The sequence below is a fragment of the Martes martes genome (assembly GCF_963455335.1).
Source record: "Martes martes genome assembly, chromosome: 12".
Classification (NCBI taxonomy): domain Eukaryota; kingdom Metazoa; phylum Chordata; class Mammalia; order Carnivora; family Mustelidae; genus Martes; species Martes martes.
In genome coordinates this window covers 88,809,482-88,834,329 of record NC_137900.1, presented here as the reverse complement: position 1 = coordinate 88,834,329, position 24,848 = coordinate 88,809,482, and the positions used below count along the sequence as shown (strand labels likewise).

Below are 24,848 nucleotides of genomic sequence, written 5' to 3'. Positions count from 1 at the left end.
TTCTCCCCCAGTCATGCTTTTTTACATTTATTTTTATTTTTTATTTTTATTCTGTTCAGTTAGCCCACATACAGTACATCATTAGTTTTTGATGTCGTGTTCAACGATTCATTAGTTGTGTATAACAACCCGGAGCTCATCTCCACACGTGCCCCCAGTCATGCTTTTAAAAGAAGCCACACTGGGGGCACCTGGGTGGCTCAGTGGGTTAAAGCCTCTGCCTCCGGCTCAGGTCATGATCCCGGGGTCCTGGGATCAAGCACCACATCGGGCTCTCTGCTCAGCGGGGAGTCTGCTTCCCCTTCTCTGTCTCTGCCTGCCTCTGCCTACTTGTGATCTCTGTCTGTCAAATAAATAAATAAAATCTTTAAAAAAAAAAAAAAGCCACACTGATCGTTCAGTTCAAAAGGAAGAGAAAACTCCTCCTCCCTTGGTCTCTGCTGTGCTTCCCTACCTACCTGTGCATACGTGGGCACCCGTGACCACTGGCACCTCACCACGGTTTGGAAGCTTGCAGCCAAGATCCCCTCTCCTGCTTCCCTCCCAGCACGCCCCTGCTTGCCCTGCCCTGCTCCTTCCACGCTGGCCGGGCTGCTGCTCCCCCACGGTGTGGGTCCCTGCCTCACCTGCTTCAGCTCCTTGCTCAGATGTTGCCTTCCCTGGTCTCCTTCCCTCATGCACCCCCCACCCGGCCCTCTAGGGCACTCACCGCTGTGACTCGCGCGTGCGCCTCGGTTTGCCAGACTAAGCTCCTGGAAGGTGGGGATTTCTGTTTGGTTCACGGGTCATATCCCCAGGGCCTCAGCAGTACCTGTACCCACTAAGTGCTCAGTAAAAGGTTCACGAGGGAGTCCAGCTCCTAAGGTTCCCACAGACCCAGCCTGGCCAGCTCCCTCTGGGGCTCATGGCCTCCTGCTTGGCATCCTTTCTCCTGCACTTTTTTTTTTTTTTTTAAAGATTTTACTTATTTATTTGACAGAAAGAGAGATCACAAGTAGGCAGAGAGGCAGACAGAGGGAGAGGGGGAAGCAGGCGCCCTGCGGAGCAGAGAGCCTGATGCTGGGGCTGGATCCCAGGACCCTGAGATCATGACCTGAGGCCCCCTGGCGCCCCACTCCTGCACTTCTTATGAGCACCCCTTCCCTGCCCTGTGCCGGTGTTGCTCTCCCTCCATTGCCCCTGTCCCAAGCCTGGGCCTCCCTCTCTGCAGAGGCGGCTGTGGGGCCGGGGCCAGGCTGGGCCGTCGTCTCTGGTTCTTGGACGGGGGCTCAGGGAACAGGCTGGCCTCTGGGCCTCGAAGCATTTGGGAGAGGCACTCAGCCTTTCGGAGCCTCACCCCCGTCACCCACGAGGCAGGCCCGGTAACAGCCACCTGGCAGGGTTGAGGAGTGCCGGGTGGCACACAGTAGGCCTTCGGGAAGGGGCCGCTGCCGAGGTGTTTGTTTTGCCCTTGCCGTGACCTCTGGGGCTGGGCCGGGGTGGGGCTGTGAGCCTCTTCCCGTGGGAGTGGTGGCGCTTAATAGTGTGTGTTTAGAGCCCTGTGGAAACAACGGGGAGGCCCAGCGCTGATCCCCAGAGCCCTGTCCCGGCGCATCTTCCTGTGGAGGGAGAGGAAGGCGCCTGTTACCTGAGCCTGGGAGGGCACTGCGTGGCCGGGCCTGGCAGGCCCACAGGAACCCGGAGAGGGCCTCAGGCTTCCTGGCCCTTGTTCCCAGGGCAGACTCACAAAGGGGAAGGGAGAGAGCCTACAATCCCGTATATCAGCTTTTGTTCCCAGACACTAATCCTAATTCCTCTGGGTGTTTCCACACGCCCAACACTGTGAGCTTCCTCCTCAGGTCTCCAGCAGCTGCTTCCGGCTCCTGGGCTGAGTTGAGTGGAGGGGGTGGGTGGAGATCTGAGGGTCCCCGTGGAAGCCATGGCCGCCCCCCAGGTCCCCCATTTAGGCTTGGGCCTATGGCTGCTCGGGAAATGTTTCTACTCTTTTTCCCCTTCCACCCACCTACTCTGGGGTTGCTCTCTGTCTCTGCCTCAAGCCGTTGAGGCAGAGACAGAGCCACCATCAGAATTCGATTCAAAGACCTCATCATGGCCCCTGAGGTCCTGCATGACCCCTAACCCCCTGCCCCCTCCCCAACCACATCCCCTCTGCTTTCCTCCCCAGTCCCATTCAGCCGCTTGCCTCCAGGCCACTTTTGCCAAGCATGTTTCTGCCTCTGGGCCTTTGCATTTGCCATTTATGCATCTGGACAGCTCTCCCTAGTCTTTTATGTCTTCGCTCCTCATGCTGGCCCGGCTCAGCTGTCACTGCCTTCGGGCTTTACCCAGCCATCTGCCGGAAGTAGCAGCCCTCACCTTATCTCTTCTCAGCAATCCTGACCCACCTTCCCCTCTGTTTTCTCCGTTTCTCTCTTTATCCCACCTACCATGTTGTTTGGTTTTTTACCTATTTAAAGCATATAGTTCACTGGTTTTTAGTCTATGCACAAAGTTGTGCAACCATGGGCACAGTCCCTTGTAGAATATTTCCATCACCCCAAAGAGACCCCATACCCATCAGCAGCCATTCCGCATTTCCTTCTGACTCCCCCAGCCCCTGGCAGTCACCAGTCTTTCTGACTCTTAGGGATTTGCTCATTCTGGACGTTTCATGTAAGTGGGATCACACAGTACGTGGTTCTTTGTGACTGGCTTCTCTCACTTAGCGTTTTTTAAGGTTGAGCCACATTGTACCGGGTATCCGTGCTTTGTTTCTTTTGACTGCTGAATCCTACATACCCCATCGTGTGTGGAGGCATTCACCGGTGGATGGCCTTTCAAGTTGCTTTCACTTTTCAGCTGTTACAAAGACTGTGGACTTACCTTTCATTTTTCTCTTGGATGTACAGCTAGGAGTAGCATTGCTGAGTCCTAAGGTGACTGTGTTTAACTTTTCTAGGAAGTGCCCGGGCGATTTTCCGAAGTGGCCACACCCCCTTACACTCGGACCAGCAGTGTGCGAGGGCTCCGGTTTCTCCTTGCCAGCTCTTGTTATGATCAGTCTTGATTATAGCCTTCCTAGTGCATGCGAAAGGGTCACTCATCATCGTTTTGATTTGTGTTTCCCTGATGGCCAGTGACGCTGGGCATCTTCTCCTGTGCTTACTGGCCACTTGTGGCCAGTACTTGTGTACTTGTGTATCTTCTTTGGAGAAGTGTGTGTTCACATTTGATCATTGGCCCATTTTTAAATTGGGTTGTCTTTTACTGGTCACTTCTAAGTGCCCTTTATATATGTTAGGGACAAGTCCCTTGTTATATGTGGGGTCTGCGCAGTCCATCCGTGGGCTGTCTTCTCCCTTCCTCGATGGGTGCTCTGTGAGTCACAAAAAAGGTTAATTTTGATCAAGTCTAGTATTTCTGTTTTTTCTTTTGTCACCTGTTCTTTTGGCATCATATCTGAGAAACTGTTGCCTAATCTCAGAGCACAAAGAGTTATCCTGTATTTTTTTCCTCAGAATTTTGTAATTTTAGCTCTTAGATCCCTGTTGAGTTAGTTACTGTATGTGGTATTAGAAATGGGTCCTACTTCATTCTTTTGCACGTGACTATCTCATTGTCCTAGCAACTTTTGTTAAAAAGGCCCCCCCACCCTTCTGAAAATCAATCGACCATAAATGTGAAGGTTTATTTCTGAACTCAATGCCATTCCAGTGGCTTATGTGTCTGTCCTTATGCCAGAACCATACTTCCTTGATTATGGTAGCTTTGTAGAAGTTTTGTAGTCAAAGACATGTGAATCCTTTAATTATGTTCTTTTCTACTTTTTCTAGATGCTTTAACTATTCTGGTCTCTTAAATTTCCAAGGTTTAAGATAAATGTGTCAAATTTCTGCAAAGAAGCCCGCTGAGATTGTGTTGAATTTTTAGATCAATTTGGGAGCATTGTCCTACCAGCATTCGATCTTTGGAAACATGACTGTGTGGTGTCTTTCCATTTAATTAGATCTTTTAAACTTTCTTTCAGTAATGTTTCCTAGTTTTCCAGAATATATATATTTTGTCTTTCTTTTGTTAAATGTAATCCTATCTATTCTTTTTGATGCTGTTGTAAATGGAATTATTTTCTTCATTGTGGATGTTCACTAGGATGTAGAAATACTTGATTTTTGTATATTGATCTTGTATCCTGAAACCTTGCCAAGCTCTTGTATTCTGATAGTTTTTAGTGGATTCGTTGTCATTTTCTACGTACAAGATCAGAGTGTCCGCCAGGAAAGATTTCTAGTTCTCTCCTTGCACTACTTTTTCTTGTTTGCTTGACCTCATTTTTTCCCCTCCCACCACAGTGTAAATTGGTCACTGCCGGGGTCCCCGTGCATAGAACAGCACCTGGCACATGTTTGAATGAATGAGTAGAACCAGCAAGGTTGGGTCAGGTGATGCTCCCGGCCCAAGGCTGTGGCTCCTCCTGTGACAACTGCTTTTGACAGGGTCCCAGTTCCTGTCTGCTGGAGGCTGGGCCCTCTCACTCTCCCTCTCATCTCTGGCCCTCACATTTTCTGCCAGTTCTCAGTCTTGGGGCTGCAGGGAGTTGCTGGGGTCCCCCGTGTCTTCACCAGATGAGACACGTCTCACAGACTCCTCGGGCTGGGCCCTTTTTGGGGCTTGCTGATGCTCCCAGGTGCCCACAAACGAGTGGGTGGTGTACCTGTTTTACCCATGAGGGTGGAGAGTCAGGCCCTGGTTGAGTCATTCAGGGATGTGAGGGCTGGGAGCCCAAGTCTGCCTGACTCGAGTCCTGCTGCCCCTTGTCACAGCCCTGGCAGGGTGTGAGAGGAGCCTCGCGTGCAGTCAGGAGGGGCTCCTTGTAGAGGCTCGGCGCAGGGGGGGCGAGGCCAAGGAAACCAAAAGCATATTTGTTCCTCCCTCACGCTGTTTCCTCTGCCTGGAACTGTCTCCCCCACCGGCTACGCCCCTCTCTTCATTCTCCTTTGAGCTTGAATGTCACCTCCCTGCGGCCAGTCACCTAATCTGACTCACCCTTTCCCTCCACCCTCTCCTGGTGACACTGAGTCATCACGGGGGTAACTGTCAGTGTTGATCTGTGAATCAAGTCCCCTGCAAGCTCGGAGCCTGACTTGTACTTGGCCCTCAGAGACAGGGCTGCGAGTCTCAGGCCCGGAATCCCCGGTGCATCCCGCCTGCCGGGCTTCTCCATGCTCCGGGACCCGAGAACTGGGGGGATGACTGAACGCTCTGACTGTAGTGGGACAGTCCTGGTTTCAGATCCTGCATTGTCGGTCTCTGGGGGTGTGGTCTGGGGCCATCTCTTGGAGCCTCAGTGCCCTCAGCTCTGGAAGAGGGTGGCACAGAGCCTGCCGTCGGGGTTGTATGAAGTGAACACGCCCTTGTTCAGACGCTGCCGCATTTGTGCTGAGCCTCTCCCCTCAGGCCCCGGTCTGGCAGTTAACCTGTGACCCCGGGGTCCCCGGGGTGTGGAGCGGTCACTTCCTCAGCTGTCCAACGCGGCCATTCCTGTTAGATGGGATGATGGGGCAGGAGATAACGTCTCTACGCCGTCCCGTCCCTTCCCTTCCGCGGCCACCCTTTCCTGAGCACAGGCTCTGCCAGGCGGGCCGTGGGGGGACTGGGGGCCGCGCAGGGCTGTGGAATTTGTCGCTGCCACCCCAGATCCTGCTGAGCAGCTGGGACAGGCTCCACTCACTCCCAGGGCACAAAGCATTGCCCTGTTATGGGGGTGCTGAATTTTTCAGTGTGGTAATACCCCCCCCAGGTGCTGAAGGAACTTGGGCTGAAGACCAGCTCCCCACTTACCATCGGGAAGCTGAGGACCCCGAGTTGGCATCTCAGGCTGGTGTGAAGGCGAGAGTGAAGCATACGACACTGGGAGCCCACGGCTCGGGTTCTAGTCCCTGTTCTGCTGTGTGTGCAGTGGGCCTCGGGCCAGCGTCTTGGCCCCAGCTCCCGGTGTCTGTGAATGTGGGACTGGCCTAATGGTAGTAGCTGTTCCAGACAGTCGTTGGAAGGATTGGCGTGATTGTGGGTCTCTGCCCTTGGAGCAGTGCCGCCAAAGTGCCGTGAGTGCTGTCTGGCACAGGGGAAGCGGGATATGAGCCTTAGACGGTGTTACTGTTACTGTTAACCTTGTTGTTGTTGTTCGTGGTATAGAAGGGTCTCCGCAGCCAGGCAGCCTGAGCGGAATGCCAGCTGTTTCCTGACTGGGTGGCACTGAGCAGTTTACCTCACTTTTCATCTGTAAAATGGGCTCTGGGGCCAGTTTGGGAAGACTGTTGTGAGGGTCGATTGAATGGCCAGGGGCCAGGGAGGTAATAGCAGAGGAAGGAGCCCCCCAAAGCCACAGAACAAGGGTGAGAGGGCAGTGCTGGAAGCAGGGGCAAGGAGTAGCCTCCCCTCTGCCTGACCTCACCCCTACCTTGTGTTTTTTAAATCTTTTTATTACTTTTTTGTTGTTGTTTTTACAACACTACACAAGCATGTCCTTTTTATGAAAATACAGTCACTTTGTGATATAAAGTAAAAAGTGAGAGCTCTGCTGCTCCTCTGTCTCCTCCCTAAAGGCCGGTCCTGTCGCTGATACCTGTGTTCACCTGCCTGTTCATGTTCCCCTGTGTGTCTGCCCTGCAGGGAGGAGGTGCAGGAGAACTGCGTGCGGTGGCGGAAGAGGTTCACCTTCGTGTGTAAGATGAGCGCCAACCCAGCCACCGGCCTGCTGGACCCCTGCATCTTCCGCGTGTCAGTGCGCAAGGTGAGGCTTGGGGGCTAGGGCTGGGGGCTGTGGCCCCAAGGCCAGTTTGGGGGTGTGAGGCCACCAATCCAGTGGCTTTAGCCCCGTCCCCTGACCTGTCCCCTCCAGAGGGCAAGGAGTGAGCCCCTCTGCTCCTTGGCTTGACTTATCCCCAGCAGTGAGATTTGGGGCGGAGGTGCTGGGGATACACATGAGGTCCCTTGGGTTCTGTAGTCACGCTGCTACTTCTGTCTCTCTCTGCAGGAGCTGAAAGGCGGGAAGGCTTATTCCAAGGTGAGTGGGGTTGGGAAGGGATAGTGAGATAGATTAGGTGTGGGAGAAGAGCTTCGGCCCCTCTCTGCAGCAAACAGGAGGCACTCAGCTCTGCAGATGTATTCTTTCTTAGAAATATCTTTATTGATAGTCTTTGCATTTAGTACAAAGCTACCCTGGGCTTGTTGTAACACAAACGGTACAGAAGTTCAGAGTGGAAAGGGCAGTTTCCACACCCTCCTCTGCAGCCTTCCTCCCCAGACCCCATCCTCGGATTCGTTAAGGTCTTCCCAGACCTTTTAAGGAAAAGAAGATTATGACGTATGCACAGAGCAGCGAGTCAAACCCACGCGCTTGTGGTTTGGAAGAACGGAAAATGAGCACCCCGTGTGTGGACTTGTGTGCGTGCAGACAGTAGGCTTCTTGCATACACAAAAGGGACTTGTTCTAAACAGATTCTGCAGCGTGGTTTTCACTTGCCAGTATGCCGTGGGCACGTTTTCATAGATCCCTTTTGCTTTCTAACTGTGGCCATGCCCCCTTGTGCGGCTGGGTGGTGGGCACCCAGCTGGTCCCCTGCTGTGGCCCATCTGTGTTGTTGCCGTCTGCTCGGCACCCACGGGGACCGGTGGGAGAAGGCAGCTCTGCAGGGGTTGCCTCTGGCTCTGAATGAGCCCGCTCTGCCTTAGATCCCCTTCTTGGTGGGGACACACTGCCCATCCTCTGTGGCCCCTGGGAGGCGGCCTGGCAGCAGGCGGTGAACTCAGTCTACCCGGAGGGGAAATGCCTTTGCCTCACCTTGCCCTGCGTGGAAGGTGTGTCCTTTCCCACTGACCAGAGCTCAGGAAGCTCTGTGTTCTGGACCGTCTGCTCTGCCCCGGCCCGGGCGCTGGTGGCCCTCTCCAGAAACAGGGCAGGGTGGCTAGGACTGGGCTGTGGAAGGTGCCGCCAGAGTGGAAATTTCTCCTCCCGTGAAGTCACAAAGGCGCAGACAGCTGCGGCCTCCCACCTCCACCCAGCGGGTACTTACCAGGCGCCCGGCACAGGTCAGACCTGCAGGCCCTTCCCTTCTGTCCTGTGAGCAAACACCCATGACAGGCCCTGCCCCCATTCTCCAGGGAAGGAAGCTGGGGCCTAGAGGGCGGCTAGTCTGGACACTGATTGGGCCTGGTCTTGGGCTGTGTGGGGCCCTGGGCAAATCACTTTCCCACTGGAACCTTGGTTTCCTTCCCTGCCAAATGGGGGTCCCTCTGACTCGATGGCAGGGCTGGGATTTGAACCTGCCACGTCTCTGATTCTGGCTTGTGTGCGCCTAAACTCTGCAGTAGAGACTTGCATGTAGTAGGTGCTCAATAAATGCCACCTGTTGGTTTGGTTGTCCTAATCCCAGTACCCTCCCACCTCAACTCAGTTTCCTCCCCAAGGTCTGGAGACCTGGCTTCTTTTGAAGGCTTTCCCAGCTCCTATACCCTGTGCTCGAATGTGCTACCACTTCCCTCTCATCCCTGGTGCCTCTGTCTGTGTCCCAGGAGCAGCCAGGTGTTCCTACAAGCCCCTCACTCCAACCTCCGTGAGGCCCTCCTGCCCGCCCCCGCCCCCACACCGAGTTCCCACGGGCTTTCTCTCCCCCGCTGCCGCTGGCCTGGCGGCTCCCACAGCACAGCCTTGTTTCCCAGGGAACAATGCCTCTGTGTCACAGACAACAATGTCTTTTCATCTCAGGCGCTGCCCCAGTGCACGCTGGGACGTCGCACAAAGGGCGCTTTGTGTGGCTCGGGGATGTGAGCTCCAGACCAGCCTCTGTCCTTGGGTGCCATTATGTAATACTCAGTCTGGGCTATGGGGTGGGCCCGGGGGATCTGCCTCCCCTGCCGCCAAGTTAACCCTTGTGCCACTTGCTGGGCACGCACATCTCCTGCAGTCTCCCACACTCTCTTCTGTCCCTCCTAGCTGGGCTTTGCGGACTTGAACCTGGCCGAATTCGCAGGCTCAGGCTCCACTGTGCGTTGCTGCCTGCTGGAGGGATATGACACGAAGAACACTCGTCAGGACAACTCCATCCTCAAGGTACCAGGGCCCTGCCCCCTCTTTTGTCCCCTCCCACAAAGGGGCGGGGGCCAACTTGCCTCTCATCAGAGTCCCCTGGAGGGTTGTTAAAAATACAGATGCCCGGGCGCCTGCGTGGCTCGGTGGGTTGGGCCTCTGCCTTCGGCTCAGGTCATGATCTCGGGGTCCTGGGATCGAGTCCTGCATCGGGCTCTCTGCTTGGGGGGGGCGCCTGCTTCCTCCTCTATCTCTCTACCTGCCTCTCTGCCTACTTGTGATCTCGCTCTGTCAAATAAATAAAATGTTCAAAAAAAAAAAAATACAGATGCCCATCCAAGACACTGGGAAGATGTGGTCCCAGGGCCAGGAAACCACCCTTAGAAGCCTGGCTCTGCACTGGCCTCATTTCCTCATCTTTAATCCGGGAACAGAGTGCATCCCAGCAGTCTGTAAAGGTTGGCTGAAATGCGCATCCCTGAGCGCTCACCACCTCTGATCTCATGATGCCTGACAGCAGCCCCATGGGGTGTAGTGTCTGCTCTTGGACCCAGTTTTGCATAGGAGGGGGTTGAGGCACAGAGGTTAGATAGATCATTTGCCTGGGGTCACAGGCAGAGGTGACACTTGACCCCCAGCTGTTCAGCTTCACAGTCCAGCTCCCAACCATTGCCCCACGTGACATGAGGCTGCCCGAGCTTGCAGGGGAGGATCAGTGAGTGGAAGAACCCACCGCCCCTCGGCCGGGGCAAACCGGCGTGTCTGCTCCTAGAGCCCAGACGCGTGCCCCCTTCCAGCGGCCGGGCCAGCTCCCTCCCTCCAGGCCGCTGGCTCTCAGGCCTCTCAGGACAGAGGTATCTGGGCGTTCGCTGCGACCAGCACGCCTCTCTTCCTGTCCCCCACACTTCCACCTGGCTGAGAAAACAGCCTTGGTGTAACCACACCTCTATGACAGGTAGAGCTGACCCAGAGGGAGCAGCTTGTGCCTGAAGCAGAGCTCGGCAGCAGGCGGCGGACGGGGGCTCTGCAGCCTCCTGGACCCTTCGCAGAGGCACCCAAAAAGGTCGAGGCTAGTTTTGGTGGGGGCTAGGGCCTTTCGGTCTCGCCTCAGTGACCCTGTGTACCCATAGGCAAATCACGGCGTGAGGGGGTTCAGTGGCCTCAGCTGCAAGGGCAGCTCCCCCACGTCCTGTCTGCAGCACTGTGGGCCCTCACTCCCCTGGAGTCTGTCTGAGTGCCGCTCGCCTTGTCTGCAGCCTGGGGCCATCCCCCACTTGTAGGCTGCTATCACAGCCAAATGAAATAATTCAGTAAAAAAAAAAAAAAGCCTCAGGAGGCACCTGCTCGGTGAGTAGAACATGCAACTCTGGACCTCATGTCATGAATTCAAGCTTCACGTTGGACACAGAGTTTAGTTCCCCCCAAAAAGGGGGCGGGGAGGTGCCTGGGTGGCTCAGTTGGTTAAGCATTAGACTCTTGGTTTCAGCTCAGGTCATGATCTCAGGGTCGTGGGATCGAGCCCCATGTCACACCCTGCCGTGAGCGTGGAGTCTGCTTGAGTTTCTCTTATCCTTTCCCTCCGCCCCTCCCCTGCTTGTGCACATTTTCTCTCTCACTCTTTCGCTCTAAAGTAAATAAATAAAATCTTTAAAAATCTCAGCCCAGTGATCTCCATTTTTGTCAGTGGCGACACTGGGATATGAGCCCCCATTTCCTGTCCTATCACCTGTTTCCTGTCACTCCATCTCGGCCCAGACTTGGGGACCCAGCCTGCCTTGTTCGGACCACTGCTGAAATCTCTGCCCAAAGTGGGTGTTGAATTTCTGGTGGCTTCTTGCTTTACTTGACTCAACAAAGTTTCACCCCTCCCCCCCTTGTCGGACTCTGTGTGTACCCCATCTCCCACCCCCGTGCCCTGTGCGATACCTGGGGAGCCCCTCCCCACCCAGGTGGGCTTTGTGAACCTCCCTCGTACCTGCCTGCTGTGTGGAGCTCGTGTGCCCACGCCCACTCTCAGGCTGTGAGCAGAACCTAAGACTGGAGAGGGACTGTGGCCTCTCTCCTAGCCGTGGTTCTGGAGTAATAGTAGCTAACTTTTTCTGTGTGCCGGGCTGTATGCTGGGCACTAAGCCATGCAAAGCGTCATCTCCCCTTGTCCTCTCCACTATCACAGGAGGCAGGCATCAGGATTGGTCCTCGCCTCCACCTAAGGAAACGGGGGCTTAGTGCGTTTCCATGGCTTCGCCAGGTCCAGCGAGGGGCAGGGACAGGATCAGAGTCCAGCCCGTTGGCAGCCAGAGCAGAGGGGCCACGGGGAGGCACCTGGGCTGTAAGTGGGTGCAGTATGGCTGATTTCTCCCTCTGTGCAGGTCACCATCGGGATGCTTCTGCTCTCCGGAGACCCCTGCTTTAAGACGTGAGTGTGGGCGCAGGCTGGGAGGGTGCCACACAGGGACTCTTCCCTCCTCTGGGCTCTTGGGCTCCTTTGTCTTTGACCCCCAAATGTGGGGCACCCCAGTCACAGCCATCTGTCCTCCCAAGGCCACCGTCCACCGCCAAGTCCATCTCCATCCCGGGTCAGGACTCCTCCCTGCAGCTGACGCGCAAGGGCGGTGGGACCAGCAGCAGTGGCAGTGGCACCCGGCCCCCCAAGACGAGGCCCACCATCCTCAGCTCAGGTACCATTCTGCATCTGCCCTCCCTGTGCCTCCCCGTGGCCCAAGGCTCCCCCCCCCCCCAGGTCCCAGGGGGATGCTTGCTGAGCACAGGTGGTGGGATGGTGTTTACGTCCATCCATGCTTCCATGAGGCCCATGCCTGAGCCCTTCCCACAGGCAGGGCACCGTGCTGGGCCCCAGGATCACAGCAGCGCCCTTACCTTGAGGCCCCATCTTGCAGGAGAGACAGGAGTCGATCAAACAGTAAATAAGTCCGTGTCACCTGCGGGTGGACAGGAGCGGTGACTGGCACTGAAGAGCTGGCACTTGAGCTGAGCCTGAGCAGTGGGGCAGGGTTCCCGGCCGGGGGATGCTGTGCTGCCGTGCCTGGCGGTCTTGCCTGTCCGGTCCCAGCATCCACCCCCCTGCCGACTAGGGGGGCAGCAGCAGCCCCTGCAGCCTGTGCTGCTGTGGAGCTGAGCCGAGCGCACGAGTGTGCCCTTGCCTGGCACACAGTTTGTACTCTGTGTGTTCTCTGGGTATCTCCCAGCGCTGGGTTTCTACTGAACTGTCATCATTATGAGCATTATAAAAAATGCAGAGGAGACAGCATGGCGATTAGGGGGAGGAGGTGGTCCAGGGGAAGGCTCCAGCCTCCCCCGCCGCCCCCGTGCTCCGTCCCTGGGGGTGGACTCAGAACCGGGCACAGTGCCCCCGAGCTGATGAGTGAGCCGGGCGGCACACGCCACCCTAATTTGTACCACGAGAGCAATTAGAGAGGACACAGGCCACGGGCGAAGAGCTACCTTCCCAGGCAGTGTGGGGTTTGAGCCCCCATATGCCTCTTTGACTGGTTTTCTAGCCCTCTCCTCCTGCAACCCCCGCCCCTGCCCCGTAGAGCACCTGTCTCGAGAAATCCTGTGCTTTGGGTGGGGACCCAGACAGGCCTGGGGGCTAGCCTGTGGCCTGGTGTGTTCTTCTCTGAGGAGGGGGATGGATGAGATGAGTTCTTCCTTCCTATGACCAGAACTGGTAGGCAGGCAGGCACTCATGGGGCCCGGCGTGGACCACCCCAACACACACCAGGTCCCTTGCGCCTCCTGCTGGCGAGTGTTGGAAAGTTTGTTTTGAAGTTGGGCTTATGGGTGACTTGGGACGGGATTGTTAGCCATTCTCCATTCCCCTAATTCGTTCCACACTGACCTAAGCTCATTCAAACCTCAGGGCCTTTGCTTCTGCTGTTCCTTAGTTTGGAGGGCCCTTTTCCTGATGCCTGCTGTGGCTTGTTCCCTCCCATGCTTCCAGGAGGCCTCCCATTACGGCCACCTCCTAGGAGAAGTCTTCCTGATCCCAGACTGGGTCAAAGTCCCATCCACACCGCTCCCTGCTGTGTACCACTCATCTCGGAAGTGGTTAATTGTGGGTCATTTTTCATTCACCACTCTCCCTTCCCGCTGGCCTGTGACACCCCATCTCCTATTTACAGCACGCTATGCAGAGGACGTCCTCACAGATATTTGTGGAATGAACAGACCTGGGCTCCAGGGGTGGACTGTGGTGGGAGCGGGGCCTCCGTGTTTGTCTGTTAAACCGGAAGTACCTAGTGCGCCCCCCTCCGCCCCCCCCCCGACTCCGTGAGAGGCCAGGGCCAGCCCCGCCACTGAGCCCGCCCTCTCCCCGCTCTCCAGGGGTGCCAGAGGAGCCCGAGCAGAACCTGTCCAGCCCGGAGGAGGTGTTCCACTCCGGCCACTCCCGCAACTCCAGCTATGCCAGCCAGCAGTCCAAAATCTCTGGTGAGTGCCCGCCTGGCCCTGTACCCCCAGCCTTCCACACGCCTGGCCGGCCCCCCACTAACGGGCCTCCCCGCCTGCCCGCCAGGCTACAGCACGGAACACTCGCGCTCCTCCAGCCTCTCGGACCTGACGCACCGCCGCAACACGTCCACCAGCAGCAGCACCTCCGGCGGCCTCGGCATGACCGTGGAGGGCCCCGAGGGCAGCGAGCGCGAGCACCGGCCCCCCGAGAAGCCCCCGCGGCCGCCACGGCCCCATCTGTCCGATCGCTCATTCCGGTGAGCAGCGCTGCCCGGTGCTCCTGGAGAACGGGCCCCTCCTGGGCGCCCCCGGAACCTCCGCTTCTTCCCTGTAGCACGGGGACAGCAGGGTCCTGTCTCAGAGAGTTGGATGGCAATGATTCAGCCGGTGGGCGGACGCAAAGGGTACAGCCTGGGCCTGACAGACACACGCTGTCGGAGGGGGGAAGGCTTCGTGACCTAGGTCCCCCGTTTACCCGTGGCGCGGCCTCTCAGAGGCTCAGGTCAGCCAACCTGTCAGGGCCTCCAAGTCCTCATCCACAAAACCAGGTCGTGGGCCCTGGCCTGGGGGCTGAGGAGAGGGTTCCAAGAGCACGACTGGGAATAGGTTCTCACATACACACAGAGCAGCCTGAGCTCTGTACGGGCTTACCGTGGTCGTCCTTGTACCTGTCACCAGCCGGACTGCTGTGACTCTGCTCTGCCCCACCCCAGGAGGAAGAAGGACTCTGTGGAGAGCCACCCGACCTGGGTGGATGACACTCGGATTGACGCAGATGACATTGTGGAGAAGATCATGCAAAGCCAGGACTTCACGGACGGCAGCAACACCGAGGGTAAGCTGCCCACGCAAGGAGGCCTCGGGGACGGTGCTGCCTGCTCCAGGGCCGCCCCAGATGCCCCTGCCCCACTCAGCCTCCATCCTCCCCTGTGTCCCCACAGACAGCAATCTCCGGCTGTTCGTGAGCCGTGACGGCTCCACCACGCTGAGCGGCATCCAGCTGGCCAACAGGTAGGGGGCGCCGTTTGGGGCTGGGTCCCTAGGGTTGGCCATGGGGATCGGTGCTGAGAGCACGGGCATGGTAGACGCTGACCTGGCTTTGAATAGCTGTTCCTCCCAACACAGCATCACCTGGGAGCACTCACTCCTCTCTGAACCTCAGTTTCCCTGCTTGTCAAATGTCACGGACCACACCGGCTCCTCTAGAAACCTGGGACAGCAGCCTGGGGTTTGTTCTCAGGGTTCCAAGGGTAGCTTGGAAAGGGCCTAGCACAGGGCCTGGTACACAGCCCGGGCTTTATCCTTCTTTATTTGGGACCATGCTTTTCCCTTCCTTCTGGATCTGGGAACTCCTAAACATGATGACAACGACTCATTTAATTTATTGAATAAATATTTATTGAGCACCAGCCACACACCGAGCACTGAGCTAGGTGTCCTGGGGATACAGCAGTGAGCAACCCAGATTCGTGCCTGCGTGATATTTACATATGAGGGTGTGGCGGCTGAATCTGCTGCTTCCGCTGGAGTTTGTAGTGTGTCCACTGCCTCACTGAGTGCATAGAGGAGCTGTACCGAAGCCATAACCCCCTGTTCCCCTGGAGCGGCCAGGAAAGTGCTCATTTAACATCTAATGCTGGGAGCGTGGGGGGCTTGGGGTGGTGGTGGTATGGAGACTTGGCTGGGCTGGTCTGGGGTACAGGGTCCCAACCTCCCCTCTGGTGCTGCTATGCTGACACCTGCTGGCCAAGGCTCAAAATTGCAGCCACCCTCTCCCTGTGACTTCCTGGGCTGTCCCCCAGAGGTGGGCAAGAGGAAAACAGAGGACACCTCCTTGGAGGTTTACACACCCCTCCCTAGCCCCCTATGACAGTGAGGAAACGGGTTCAGGGGATGGGAGAAACCAGTTTCATCAGGAGCAAGGTCTTAGCAGAGCTGAACGCTGATCCCTGAATGTCCATGACCCTGTGGGTGGGTCTGGCTTCAGCAGAAAGAAGAGCTCCCCAACCTTCTGTCCTCTTGGTGAGCTAAATCATCCCTCTGTTGCCTCAGTTTCTTCATCTGTCAAACGGGGCAGGATTCAGTCTTTGCCTGCCAGGGTTGCCATGAGAATGGGTGCAGCACCCATCTCTGTGTGAGCAGCCGCTGGTGCTCAGGACGGGCTCAGGCACAGCTTGCATCAGCTCTGAGATCCCACAGGCTTTAGTACTTAGCATCTGTGTTGCCCTGGGCAAGTGACTCGACTTCTCTGAGCCTCAGTTTACCCCTCTGTGAAGCAGGGCCGACTTGTGAAGTCGTTCCCAGGACCTGTGCCAGAAGAGCAACAGGGAGGACAAGCTGACCTGGTTTTCTCCTCCCCTCCCCCACAGGGTCTCCTCTGGGGTTTATGAGCCTGTTGTGATTGAAAGCCATTGAGGAGTGGGTGTCCACGCTGGAGAAGGGCCCTGCCTCTGCGGGCATCAAACCCGCATCATTCCATGAGGGACCTTCCCCTTCGGATCGTCATCCGCACCGCATCTCATCTGTGCCTCCTCCATGCACTCCAGCCCCGCTCCTGCCCCAAAGCATCATTCCATTGTCGTCCCATCCATCCCGGGACCCTCCTGGCCTGCCAGGCCCCGGGCACCACTGTGAATATTCTCCTCTGAACCACTAGGGGGCAGGACGTGCAGGTCCGTGAAGCAGGTGGACCAGACAAAGACGGCCAGGCCTGCCCCTCTGGAGACCAGTCTGGCCCCTCGTCGAGGACATGCAACAGCACCTACATGCAGGGATGCTTGGGGCCGAGGGGCCTCTTGCCCTGTGTCCCCGCTTACTCCGGGAGCATTGGCTTAGCCATGTCCCAGCAGGGCCTTGCTCCACTGCCCCCTCGCCCTTGGGAGGGCCAGTCCATCCCCAGAATCCCGCCGCCACGGCCCTCTGACTGCTTAGTGCTTCCGCTCGTCCTTCCCCGTGTCCCTGGGGACCCGCTGGCGGCCTTCTCCTGGGAACCAAGACCTCAGACCCGTCCACACTCCAGATTGAGGCCCCCGCTCCCAAAGAATGTTCTCCTGCTGCCCTAGCAGCCTGCACTTTGCACATGCTTGCCTCCAGCACAGCCCCACCGGCCCTTGTCTGCCTTTCCCTTGAGCCCTTCATAAGGGTTTCTGGGCACTGCCTGCTGTGCGGTCAGCGCCTGCCTCTAGCAGCCCGGCTGGAACGTGGCACTGCCTCTCCCCCGGTTCGCTCCAGCTCAGGCTTGACACCCATGCTGAGCATTGATGGTGGCTCTTTTCTGTTCGGGGCTGGATCCTGAGCAGCTGGTTTCCTAGGAAGCCAGGGAAGGTGCCTCCCAAATCCTTGGAGGTCGGCAGTCAGGCTGGGCTGGGCTTGGCAAGCAAAGCCCCTTCTCTGTCCCTGCAGGGTCAGCTAGCCCAGGCTGGGGCTGATGCTGGAGAGGCAGGTGGGCTGGGACTGGACCAGCCTGGAGCTGGCTGCCTGGCCGGAAAAGCCTCGGCCCTCCTCTGGAAGCATCCCTCTGTCTGGGCTGGGGAGAGGCGGGGAGCAGTCTGGCCCTGCCCCCGCCCCTCGCTAAAGCTTCTGCCGTGTCACCCGCACCCCCTCCGGTCTTCCTTACTTGCTTGAAGGTGGGTTCTGACTGCCCACCAGTCCCTGGACAGACTTCCCTGCCACTCTGAAATTTCACTCATTTTGTGTGAACCCAGCAGGCTGGTGTTTTCCTAGTCCTGTATCGTTTTTCTTTTTTTTTAATTTCCCCTTCTTTTCCTTTTTATTTTTTTTTTTTTAAATTTCACAGTTTGATATTTTCTCCTCCCCCAGGTGAGGGGAGGTGGTTCTGTTCCCTGCCATACCTGCTGGCTGGGTCCCAGCAGGGCTGGGGACCTGGATGGGGGGCCAAAATCCTGGTACTCTCCCTGGAAGGGGTGTGGGTGCCAGTGGGGTGTCCTCCCCAGGCTGGGAGGGCTCCTTGCCCTTGTGCTCCAGCTGGCAAGAGTTGGAGCTGCTGTCTCGGAACCTCCTGGCCTTGGGAGCAGAGCATTTCTAGGATTCTTTGTTGTTGTTTTTAATCCCCTAACTCTTAGAAAATGAATGTGCGGAGCTGCCTGCTGAGACAGGACAGAGCATTTGCTGTGGCTGGAGAAGGCTCTGCTTAGCCCTGCAGGTCCCTTCCTGCCTCGCAGGCGTCTGGCACTTTAAAAGGGAGCTGGCCTTGCTGTTTCCAGATGAAGTGACCCCCAGAAGATGGGAGAGCACTCTCCTCCGCTTCTGTGTCTGCATGACTTCAGCCCAGTGGGGAAGAGCATTCAGGGTGTATTTGGGATCTGGCTCAAAGTTCTGGACTTCAGACATAAAGCAGTTAGCTCTGGTGCTGTTGGGGAGTCCCCCAAACCAGGAACCCCAGCCCCACCCAAGGCATGGTCTGGGCTTGACAGTCACCCCAGAAGGACACAGAGCCTGCCACAGCCTCCCCTGCCAGGCCGTGGGCCAGGGTAACTGGACTGAGAATTTGACCACATCCAAATGAACACTAGCTGGAGCCAGAGGCCTGGAGCCCCAGCCTCATCCCCATGTGGGAGCCCTTTCTTTGACCTCTGGGTCCCTTCAAGCTCAGTGAATTCCTGCCAGGCCCACATAGCTCCTGGACTTAAAATTCTATATAGAGAGAAAGATAGACTATATTAGAGATATTTTTGGAAAGGAATCAGTCTATGCAATGCCAGTTTGGAATCTTCTTGAAAGACAGTTTAACGTTTTTACTAGGAGATTTAAAGAAAATTAAAGTCTACAATATTTTTAGGTTACTTTTTTTCTGGTCCCCCCAAACGGACCACACGGTGTGATCTGCCGGGATGGAGATCCGCCATGTTCTCCTCTCTCTTGAGCTGGGAAATGGGTGGGGGTGGGGGGGGAGAGGTGGGGTCTTGGTTTTGGTTTTTTGTTTTTTGGGTTTTTTTTTTGGTCTTTAAAAAAAAAAAAAATTCCCCTCCTTTCTAACAGAATGTTGCTGCCACCACTACCCCTTATTCAGAGGGCTGTGTTTGTATCTCTGTCCCAGCTTCTGTTGTAGAAAATCACATTGTAAGGGGGAAATCAGCCTAGTGTCGATGTCTTGATCTGGGAGAAAAAATTAAATGTTGCAGTTTTTGTTTGTTATGGCGTGTTGGGTTTTGTTTGTCTTACCTCATGGTCAGCATCAGAAGAAAGCCAGATGCGTAGGTTGACATCAGGGAATGGGGAAGGATATAGGTGGCCAGGGTCCTCCCTGTCCTGGCCGCCGTCACAATCATTACCACTTTTATTACTGCAGATTCCCAGGGAGGAAACTGAGACCCAGAAGGGCAATTTCTTGTCACCCTTGCACCTACTTACGTAGCAGCTCTGGTCTCAGAGTGCAAGTTCTAAGCACCGGAACTTTCCAGCAGTCAGCCTGAGACGAGTAACTGTCTCGGCCTCAGTTTCTTCAGCTGTAAACTGTGGTTGAAAGAAGAAAGTGGGTGTACAGCCTGGCACAGGACGTGCTGAGTTTGTTCCCAACTTCTTTCAAATCCCAGGCCACCACTGTCCCCAGGTCTAAGCCCCTCCCTTCCGGCCCCCAATACTCGCAAGTTACAGGGGAGCCAACAACTTTGCCAAGCTCAGAAAGGCTGAGTCAGCCTGGCCTTTAATTAGCTCAGAAGTGGCAGGAAGGCTCCGTGGCTATGGACAGGCCAGAAGGGACCAGACCTCCAGGGCTCCTCCCTGCTGCAGCTTGGCAGTGTCTGCACCCCTCCTCAGGGCTGACACCCACTCATGGCCCCTTTAAACTCTGGAGGCTGATTTTGAGCCTCTTCCTCTGTTCTGCACAGCACACCTGGGTAGGGGAAAGTTGGCTCCTGGCTGAGCCCAAAGTCTGTCGTTAGATGAGAGGGATGGCATTAAGCTGTAGGCCAAGAAGAACTGTTCCTATCAGCTTTGAGGAGTGCAGTCCCCATAGAGATGGGTTCAGGTGACTCAAAGAGAGACGCTGCCGGCAGGAGCAAACCATTCCTGGTTCTAACGCATCTCTGCAAGTGTGTCCGCCCCTCCCCCACTCCCCATGTGGGAACTAGGGATACAGCTGTGACCGCAGACCCTATACCCATGGAGCTCACAGGCCAGATCAACAAGGAAATGAGCTAACTAAGATGATGACAAGCGTTATGACAGAGACACTCTGGGGGCTGTGGAGGATAGAGGAGGGAACCTCTGCCCAGCTGTGAGAGGGCTTCCTTAGGATGTGTGGCATCCCAGTGAGACCTGATGGGTGAAGAGCAGCCAGCCCCGCAAGCTGTGGGAAGACTGTTCCAGACTGGGGAGGTGACCTGCATGCGGGGCCCTTCTGATGATCTGTCTGTGCTGCTCACTGGGCTGCAGCGACACCCAGGGCCCAAAAGGCAGATGGTGAGGGAAGGGAGGGTCACCCTGACCTCATCCCTGCAGTGAAGAGAAGATACTGGTAGGGTTCCCTAGGAAGCCAGGCGATGGTAAGGGGCGCTCCCCTCACAACCAGTGGGAATCCTCCAAACCCTGAGGATCTGGGCCCACGCCCCCATCCCCACCCCAGGTGGGGCAACAAACACTCTGCACCCCTCTCGACAGACAAGTTGGGGCCTCGGTACTAGAAAGTATGGTCCCCGGCTTCCGATCTCGGCTTCACCACTGAGTCGAATTGTGATCTGCGAGTCTTCGCTTCTCTCGGAGCCTCATTTTCCCCATCTAAAATCTGGGACCTCTGACCTCCCACGCCATCTGGCTCTGCCGCCTGGGATATTTGGAGATGGACTTTTGCTTCTGGGGCGAGTCCGGCAGGACTGACAGCACGAGTGCCAGACAATCTGGGTCCCCATTCGATTCCATTCCCTAGGGAGAGTCGGGGAACAGCGCGACCCACGGTACCCTTGGAAACTACATTTCCCGGCATGCGAAGCGGGAGGCGGCACCCTCCTGTCTAGGGACACGTAATCCCGGCCCTCCTAAAGACTACGACTCCCGGCGTGCCCTGTGGCCCAGGGCCTGAAGGGCCCGGATCCGGATCTGGCGGTGGCTTGCGGCTGGGGCGTGGGGACGCGGGAGAGATGGTGAGCTCTGGGCCGAGTGCTTGGGGGACGGGAGGGGGGCAGTCTGGGAGGGGGTCTTCCTGGGAGTCCGGGCTTAGGTACTGGGAGCCGGGATTTCTGTCTCGCGGGCCCACCGTACGAATGAAAACGCCGTGGCCCGCACTCCCCGAGCCTAGAAAGTGATACCTGGTCAGGCCTGTCTCCGTCTGTTGAGTGAATGGGAAGCTAAGAGCGGAATCGGGCCGCGACGCCACCCGCCAGTAGTGCACCTGAATGGGGAGATCCTTCGTCCGTTGAGCCCTCCTTTCCTCCAGGCTACGGGGACAGACCAGGTGGTGGGACTCGGCCTCGTCGTCGTTAGCCTGATCATCTTCACCTACTACACGGCCTGGGTGATTCTCTTGGTATGTGTGCTCCCCCCAGCCCCCGTGTCTGACTTTCGACCCCAGCATCATTTAAGCAGCTGCTATGTACCAGACCCTTTGTCAGGTGCTTTCCCCGCCCTCATCTCCCGAAATCTCCGGAACAGCACTATGAGGACGATGGCAGAGGTGTCCCGGAGATCTTGTGAGGGCTTTTAGGATTTTTTTTTTTTCCTTGTGGGAAACTTTGTTGGTTACTGCTTAAGAAGTACAGTGTGTTTGGAGGGCAAAAACTTGCACAACTTTAGAGGAAATGTTAGTAAAGAAGACCTTGGAGCCTACTTGAAGATTTCTCCTGCACCTTTGCCCCTGTAGGGCTGTGAGTGCCTTAGGGCAAGGCCCTTGTCTTCTGTTCATTGCCAGGTCCCCCGTACCACCTTAGGGCAGTCACTAGCAAGTGTACAGTGAACAACTGTTCAGTGAGTGAATGAAGGAAACAGACCAGAACACCCCAGATACCATCATCTTAACCAACTGAGCCTCCCAGGCACCCTAGATACCATCATCTTAAAGCAGGCGCTGTCCCAGTGCTTTGACGGGGATTGGGGGGGTGGGGGTGGGGTTAGCGCCTGAGATGGAGGAAGGGCGGTGTTTGGCCTTGAGGGGCTGAGCCAGGCACGGGGAACACTCACCAGAGCTCTGTCCTCCACACCAGCCATTCATCGACAGCCAGCATGTCATCCACAAGTACTTCCTGCCCCGAGCCTATGCTGTCACCATCCCCCTGGCCCTTGGCCTCCTGCTGCTCCTGTTCGTGGGTAAGTCATCTCTCCCTCCATCCCAGCAGGGTGTCTGGGAATTCCCTTAGCCCTCTCCCATCCCCAAGCATGCTTCCACACCACAGCACTTGCAGTACACCTGCTTGAGGCCCCTGGCCCCCAGCTTACCTCCCAGGTTTTCCTGTTCATCCTTCCAGGCTGCCAGTCGGTAGCCCTTCTGGTCTTCCCCACGCCTCAGGCTCATTAGTTTCAAATGGGATGGCCCTCATGGGGTGTCTCCCTTTTCCCCGCTCCCTCCACCAGCACCATCATCACTCTGCTCACACCTCAGTCACCTTTCACCCCCTTGTCATCCCTGGCTCGTGATTTCTGCCCACCCACCCCCCCGCTGCATTTATGTGTGGGCTTCTGTGGGGTGGGGACTGTGTCTTCGTCATTATTATTATGTTCTCAGCTCCTGGCCAGGCTGTGGCACTGAGTTGGTGCCCAAGAAAGTGGTTTGGATGAGTCACTTGGATGACCGGGGGGTGGGGTGTGGGGTGGATGTCGAGGAGGCAGGTGGGTGGGTGGACAGGTAGATGGGTAATTGAGTGGGTCTTGTGCCCTGTAGAGTCTAAAACACTAAGTGTAACCGTTTGCCTGTGTAGGCCCCCCGCTGGTGTTTGTTGAATATATGGGGGTAGGTGTGTGACTTGCTGACTGACCAGGGAGGTGATCGTGGCCTTGGAGGGTGGTTGGGCAGGTGCTTGGCCCCGTGTGCACCTGCTCCGTCTGGCCTCCCAGCAGCCCCAAGCCCGGATCTTACTTGGCCTTTCTGGTCTGTGTATTCCAGGAATGTTCATCACCTACGTGATGCTGAAGAACCAGAAGATGACCAAAAAGGCTCAGTGAAGGCCCAGCGGGGCTGAGGCTGCCGGCCCTTCTTGTGCCTCCCTCCAGAGGTGGGAGTGCACAGGACCCAGGCAGGCACAGCAGCCCCCTCCAGCCTGGCCCCCATGGGGTGGGGCTGTTCCGGACCTACCACACAGGCCTGCTCCTTCCCTGCCCAGCCTTCCAGAAGCCAGGAGGGAGGATTACCAGGAAGCCTCCCCCTTACCCTTTCTGGCTCAGGGCCTGAAAGATGCTGGTCATCCCCACCTCACCTTCACATTCCCTGTCGCCTTCTCCCCTGGGTTCTACCCTCTTATTTCAGTTTCCCTCCTGTTACCTGCTGATGTCGGACTTGGTAGGTTCTGAGGCAGCACGTGACCTTTCCCCACGGGTCCTGCTCCTCCTCGGGGGTGGCTTTCCCAGGTCTGACATAGCCCCAGGCCCTGCAAGGACTTTTGGACCTAGAATGCCTAAGGGGAGGACTGACAGGCTCTGGGGTTACCACCAGCCCTCAGGGTCCATTAGGGTGGCCACAGTGGGCCCCCAGACCAACTGCTTCTCATAGAGGCCTAGCCCCCCAGCCCTAGCGCCGGCCAGCTGGGGAGAGCTGAGCAATAAACACTGGTGATGTGTTTGTCTCTGTGCCATCCCTGCCCGGGGAGCTGGGCCGCTCGGGGCCCAAGAGGGGCTGGTCTCAGGAGACTCCGGTTCGCGCCGTGAGGGTGCCTCAGGTGCCTCCCAGATTGTCCCCGTGCTGGACCCAGGATAAAGTGGGGACCGAAACAGATGCGGCTCCGGCAGAGGCATGGCAACATGCCACACACCACAACAGCCTCTACTGTGCCTGCCCTGCGCCAGCCCAGCTAGCATGCAGCGTATTTTAGGGACCCTTGGGCCAGTCCCCAGAAAGCCCAAGTCCATTGTCTGTCTCTTGCACCCAGCAGCCCAACCTGGTGTGGCTCTGAGCAGTGAGCTGGGGGAAGCAGAGCAGGGCTGGCTCTCTGCTCAGGCTGACTGATCTGGTGCAGGCCCAGCCCCGTCTCCCCAGCAGTCCCGCCACGCCCCCTGCCCCGTGTAGCCAGGTCTCCCGTCCGCAGCGCCCAGTTTAAGCCTCTGTCACACCTTGCATGATGTTCACTCTGGTTAGCAGAGACATCTCCCTCACACCTGCCCTGCCCTCACCTGTCCCATCCTCTTCCTGTCCTGCAGGCCAGGCTGAGCTGCCGCCTGGGCTTTGGGTTCTGTCCTCTCCCCCTCCTATAGCAGGAGTATCCTGTCTCTGATGGTCCCCCACTCTCACCGAGACAGCCTCTGTGTCTCACCAGCCTCCTCCTCGTGTTTCCTGAGCATGCCCCAGGCCCCCACATAAAGGACCCTCCATCAACCCAGTAATTCCCTCTAGGTCTCTCCCCCTTGCCCCAAATGGCCAAATTCCCAGAAGTATCCACACCCATTCCCCACAGCTCCTCACCGTCGCTGTGTTCAGCATCACTCCTGTGGGGCTGTACCCATCTGGACCACTGGTGACCCCATGTTGGCCTGTGACATCCCCCTGGCGCACCTCAGATGCTCTCGGTGTCCGTGAGGTCTCATTCTCATACTTTATGTCTCCCATGCTCCACTTCCACCATGAGATGGGGGGGGGGGCTCCTTGGGACTTGATCACAAGCCTTCTCGCCCCACACTAGTCCTTAACCAGGCTCCCAAGCCCCAGCGTATTGCCCGTGCACCAGTTAACTGCCATTGGATGTCATAATGGCACCTCAAGTTCCTCCTGTCATGATCTGAATCCTCAGACTCCCCCTCCTCAGCTTCCCCTCCTACCCCCTTCCATGACTGGCACCATCCTGTGGCCCTAACCCCAGCCAGAAGCCTGGCACACATCACTGACCTTGGCTTCCTCCTCCTAGCCCCCACCCATGTGACCCCAGGTCCTGTCAATTCTCCCCTTTCCTCCCGTCCTCCCACCAGTCACCTCCCTGATGCAAGGGCACCATCCTCAGCCCTAAGTCACTAGAAGATTCCTCGACACCCCACCCCACCCCCCGGCCCCTCCAATGTGACTATACATGACAACCATGGCCTTTTAAGGACATCGGAGCATCTTTCCCATACACATAAGAGAACCTGAATGCTTGTTCACTTCTTACTCCAGCTTGACCTTTCATTTCCTGGGATTCTCTGAGGCCCTTTGCACACCCTACTCAGATTCGTTCTGCATATACAT

General features: G+C 56.9%; 2 protein-coding genes across 3 annotated transcripts in view; both read left to right on the top strand.

Annotated features, from left to right (window-relative positions):
• Positions 1 to 18,688, top strand: part of EEIG1 (estrogen-induced osteoclastogenesis regulator 1) — a 33,741-nt gene extending 15,053 nt beyond the window's left edge. Inside the window, exons 2-11 of the mRNA XM_080819619.1 lie at positions 6,649 to 6,769; positions 7,013 to 7,042; positions 8,972 to 9,088; positions 11,434 to 11,480; positions 11,606 to 11,742; positions 13,409 to 13,513; positions 13,599 to 13,791; positions 14,248 to 14,369; positions 14,476 to 14,545; positions 15,904 to 18,688. Of these exons, the coding sequence (XP_080675745.1) occupies positions 6,649 to 6,769; positions 7,013 to 7,042; positions 8,972 to 9,088; positions 11,434 to 11,480; positions 11,606 to 11,742; positions 13,409 to 13,513; positions 13,599 to 13,791; positions 14,248 to 14,369; positions 14,476 to 14,545; positions 15,904 to 15,949 (988 nt within the window). The 3' untranslated portion in view covers positions 15,950 to 18,688. The remainder of the gene's footprint in view (positions 1 to 6,648; positions 6,770 to 7,012; positions 7,043 to 8,971; positions 9,089 to 11,433; positions 11,481 to 11,605; positions 11,743 to 13,408; positions 13,514 to 13,598; positions 13,792 to 14,247; positions 14,370 to 14,475; positions 14,546 to 15,903) is intronic.
• A 1,860-nt stretch (positions 18,689 to 20,548) lies between these two features.
• Positions 20,549 to 23,256, top strand: DPM2 (dolichyl-phosphate mannosyltransferase subunit 2, regulatory). 2 transcript variants are annotated; one of them, XM_080820485.1, is made up of 4 exons: positions 20,549 to 20,631; positions 20,925 to 21,014; positions 21,688 to 21,790; positions 22,584 to 23,256. In XM_080820485.1, exons 1-4 carry the CDS (start codon positions 20,629 to 20,631, stop codon positions 22,640 to 22,642), a joined length of 255 nt encoding a protein of 84 aa, XP_080676611.1. In that variant the 5' UTR covers positions 20,549 to 20,628; the 3' UTR covers positions 22,643 to 23,256. The 2 variants fall into 2 exon arrangements, with proteins under 2 accessions (XP_080676611.1, XP_080676610.1); XM_080820484.1 differs by having other exon boundaries at positions 20,568 to 20,631; positions 20,787 to 21,014.
• Positions 23,257 to 24,848: the final 1,592 nt, after the last annotated feature.

Excerpts from the sequence above, each read along its gene's own strand:
- DPM2 (XM_080820484.1), top strand. Across the intron at positions 21,015-21,687 it reads CGGCCTGGGTGATTCTCTTG|CCATTCATCGACAGCCAGCA; the intron begins GTATGTGTGCTC and ends CCTCCACACCAG. Across the intron at positions 21,791-22,583 it reads CCTGCTGCTCCTGTTCGTGG|GAATGTTCATCACCTACGTG; the intron begins GTAAGTCATCTC and ends TGTGTATTCCAG.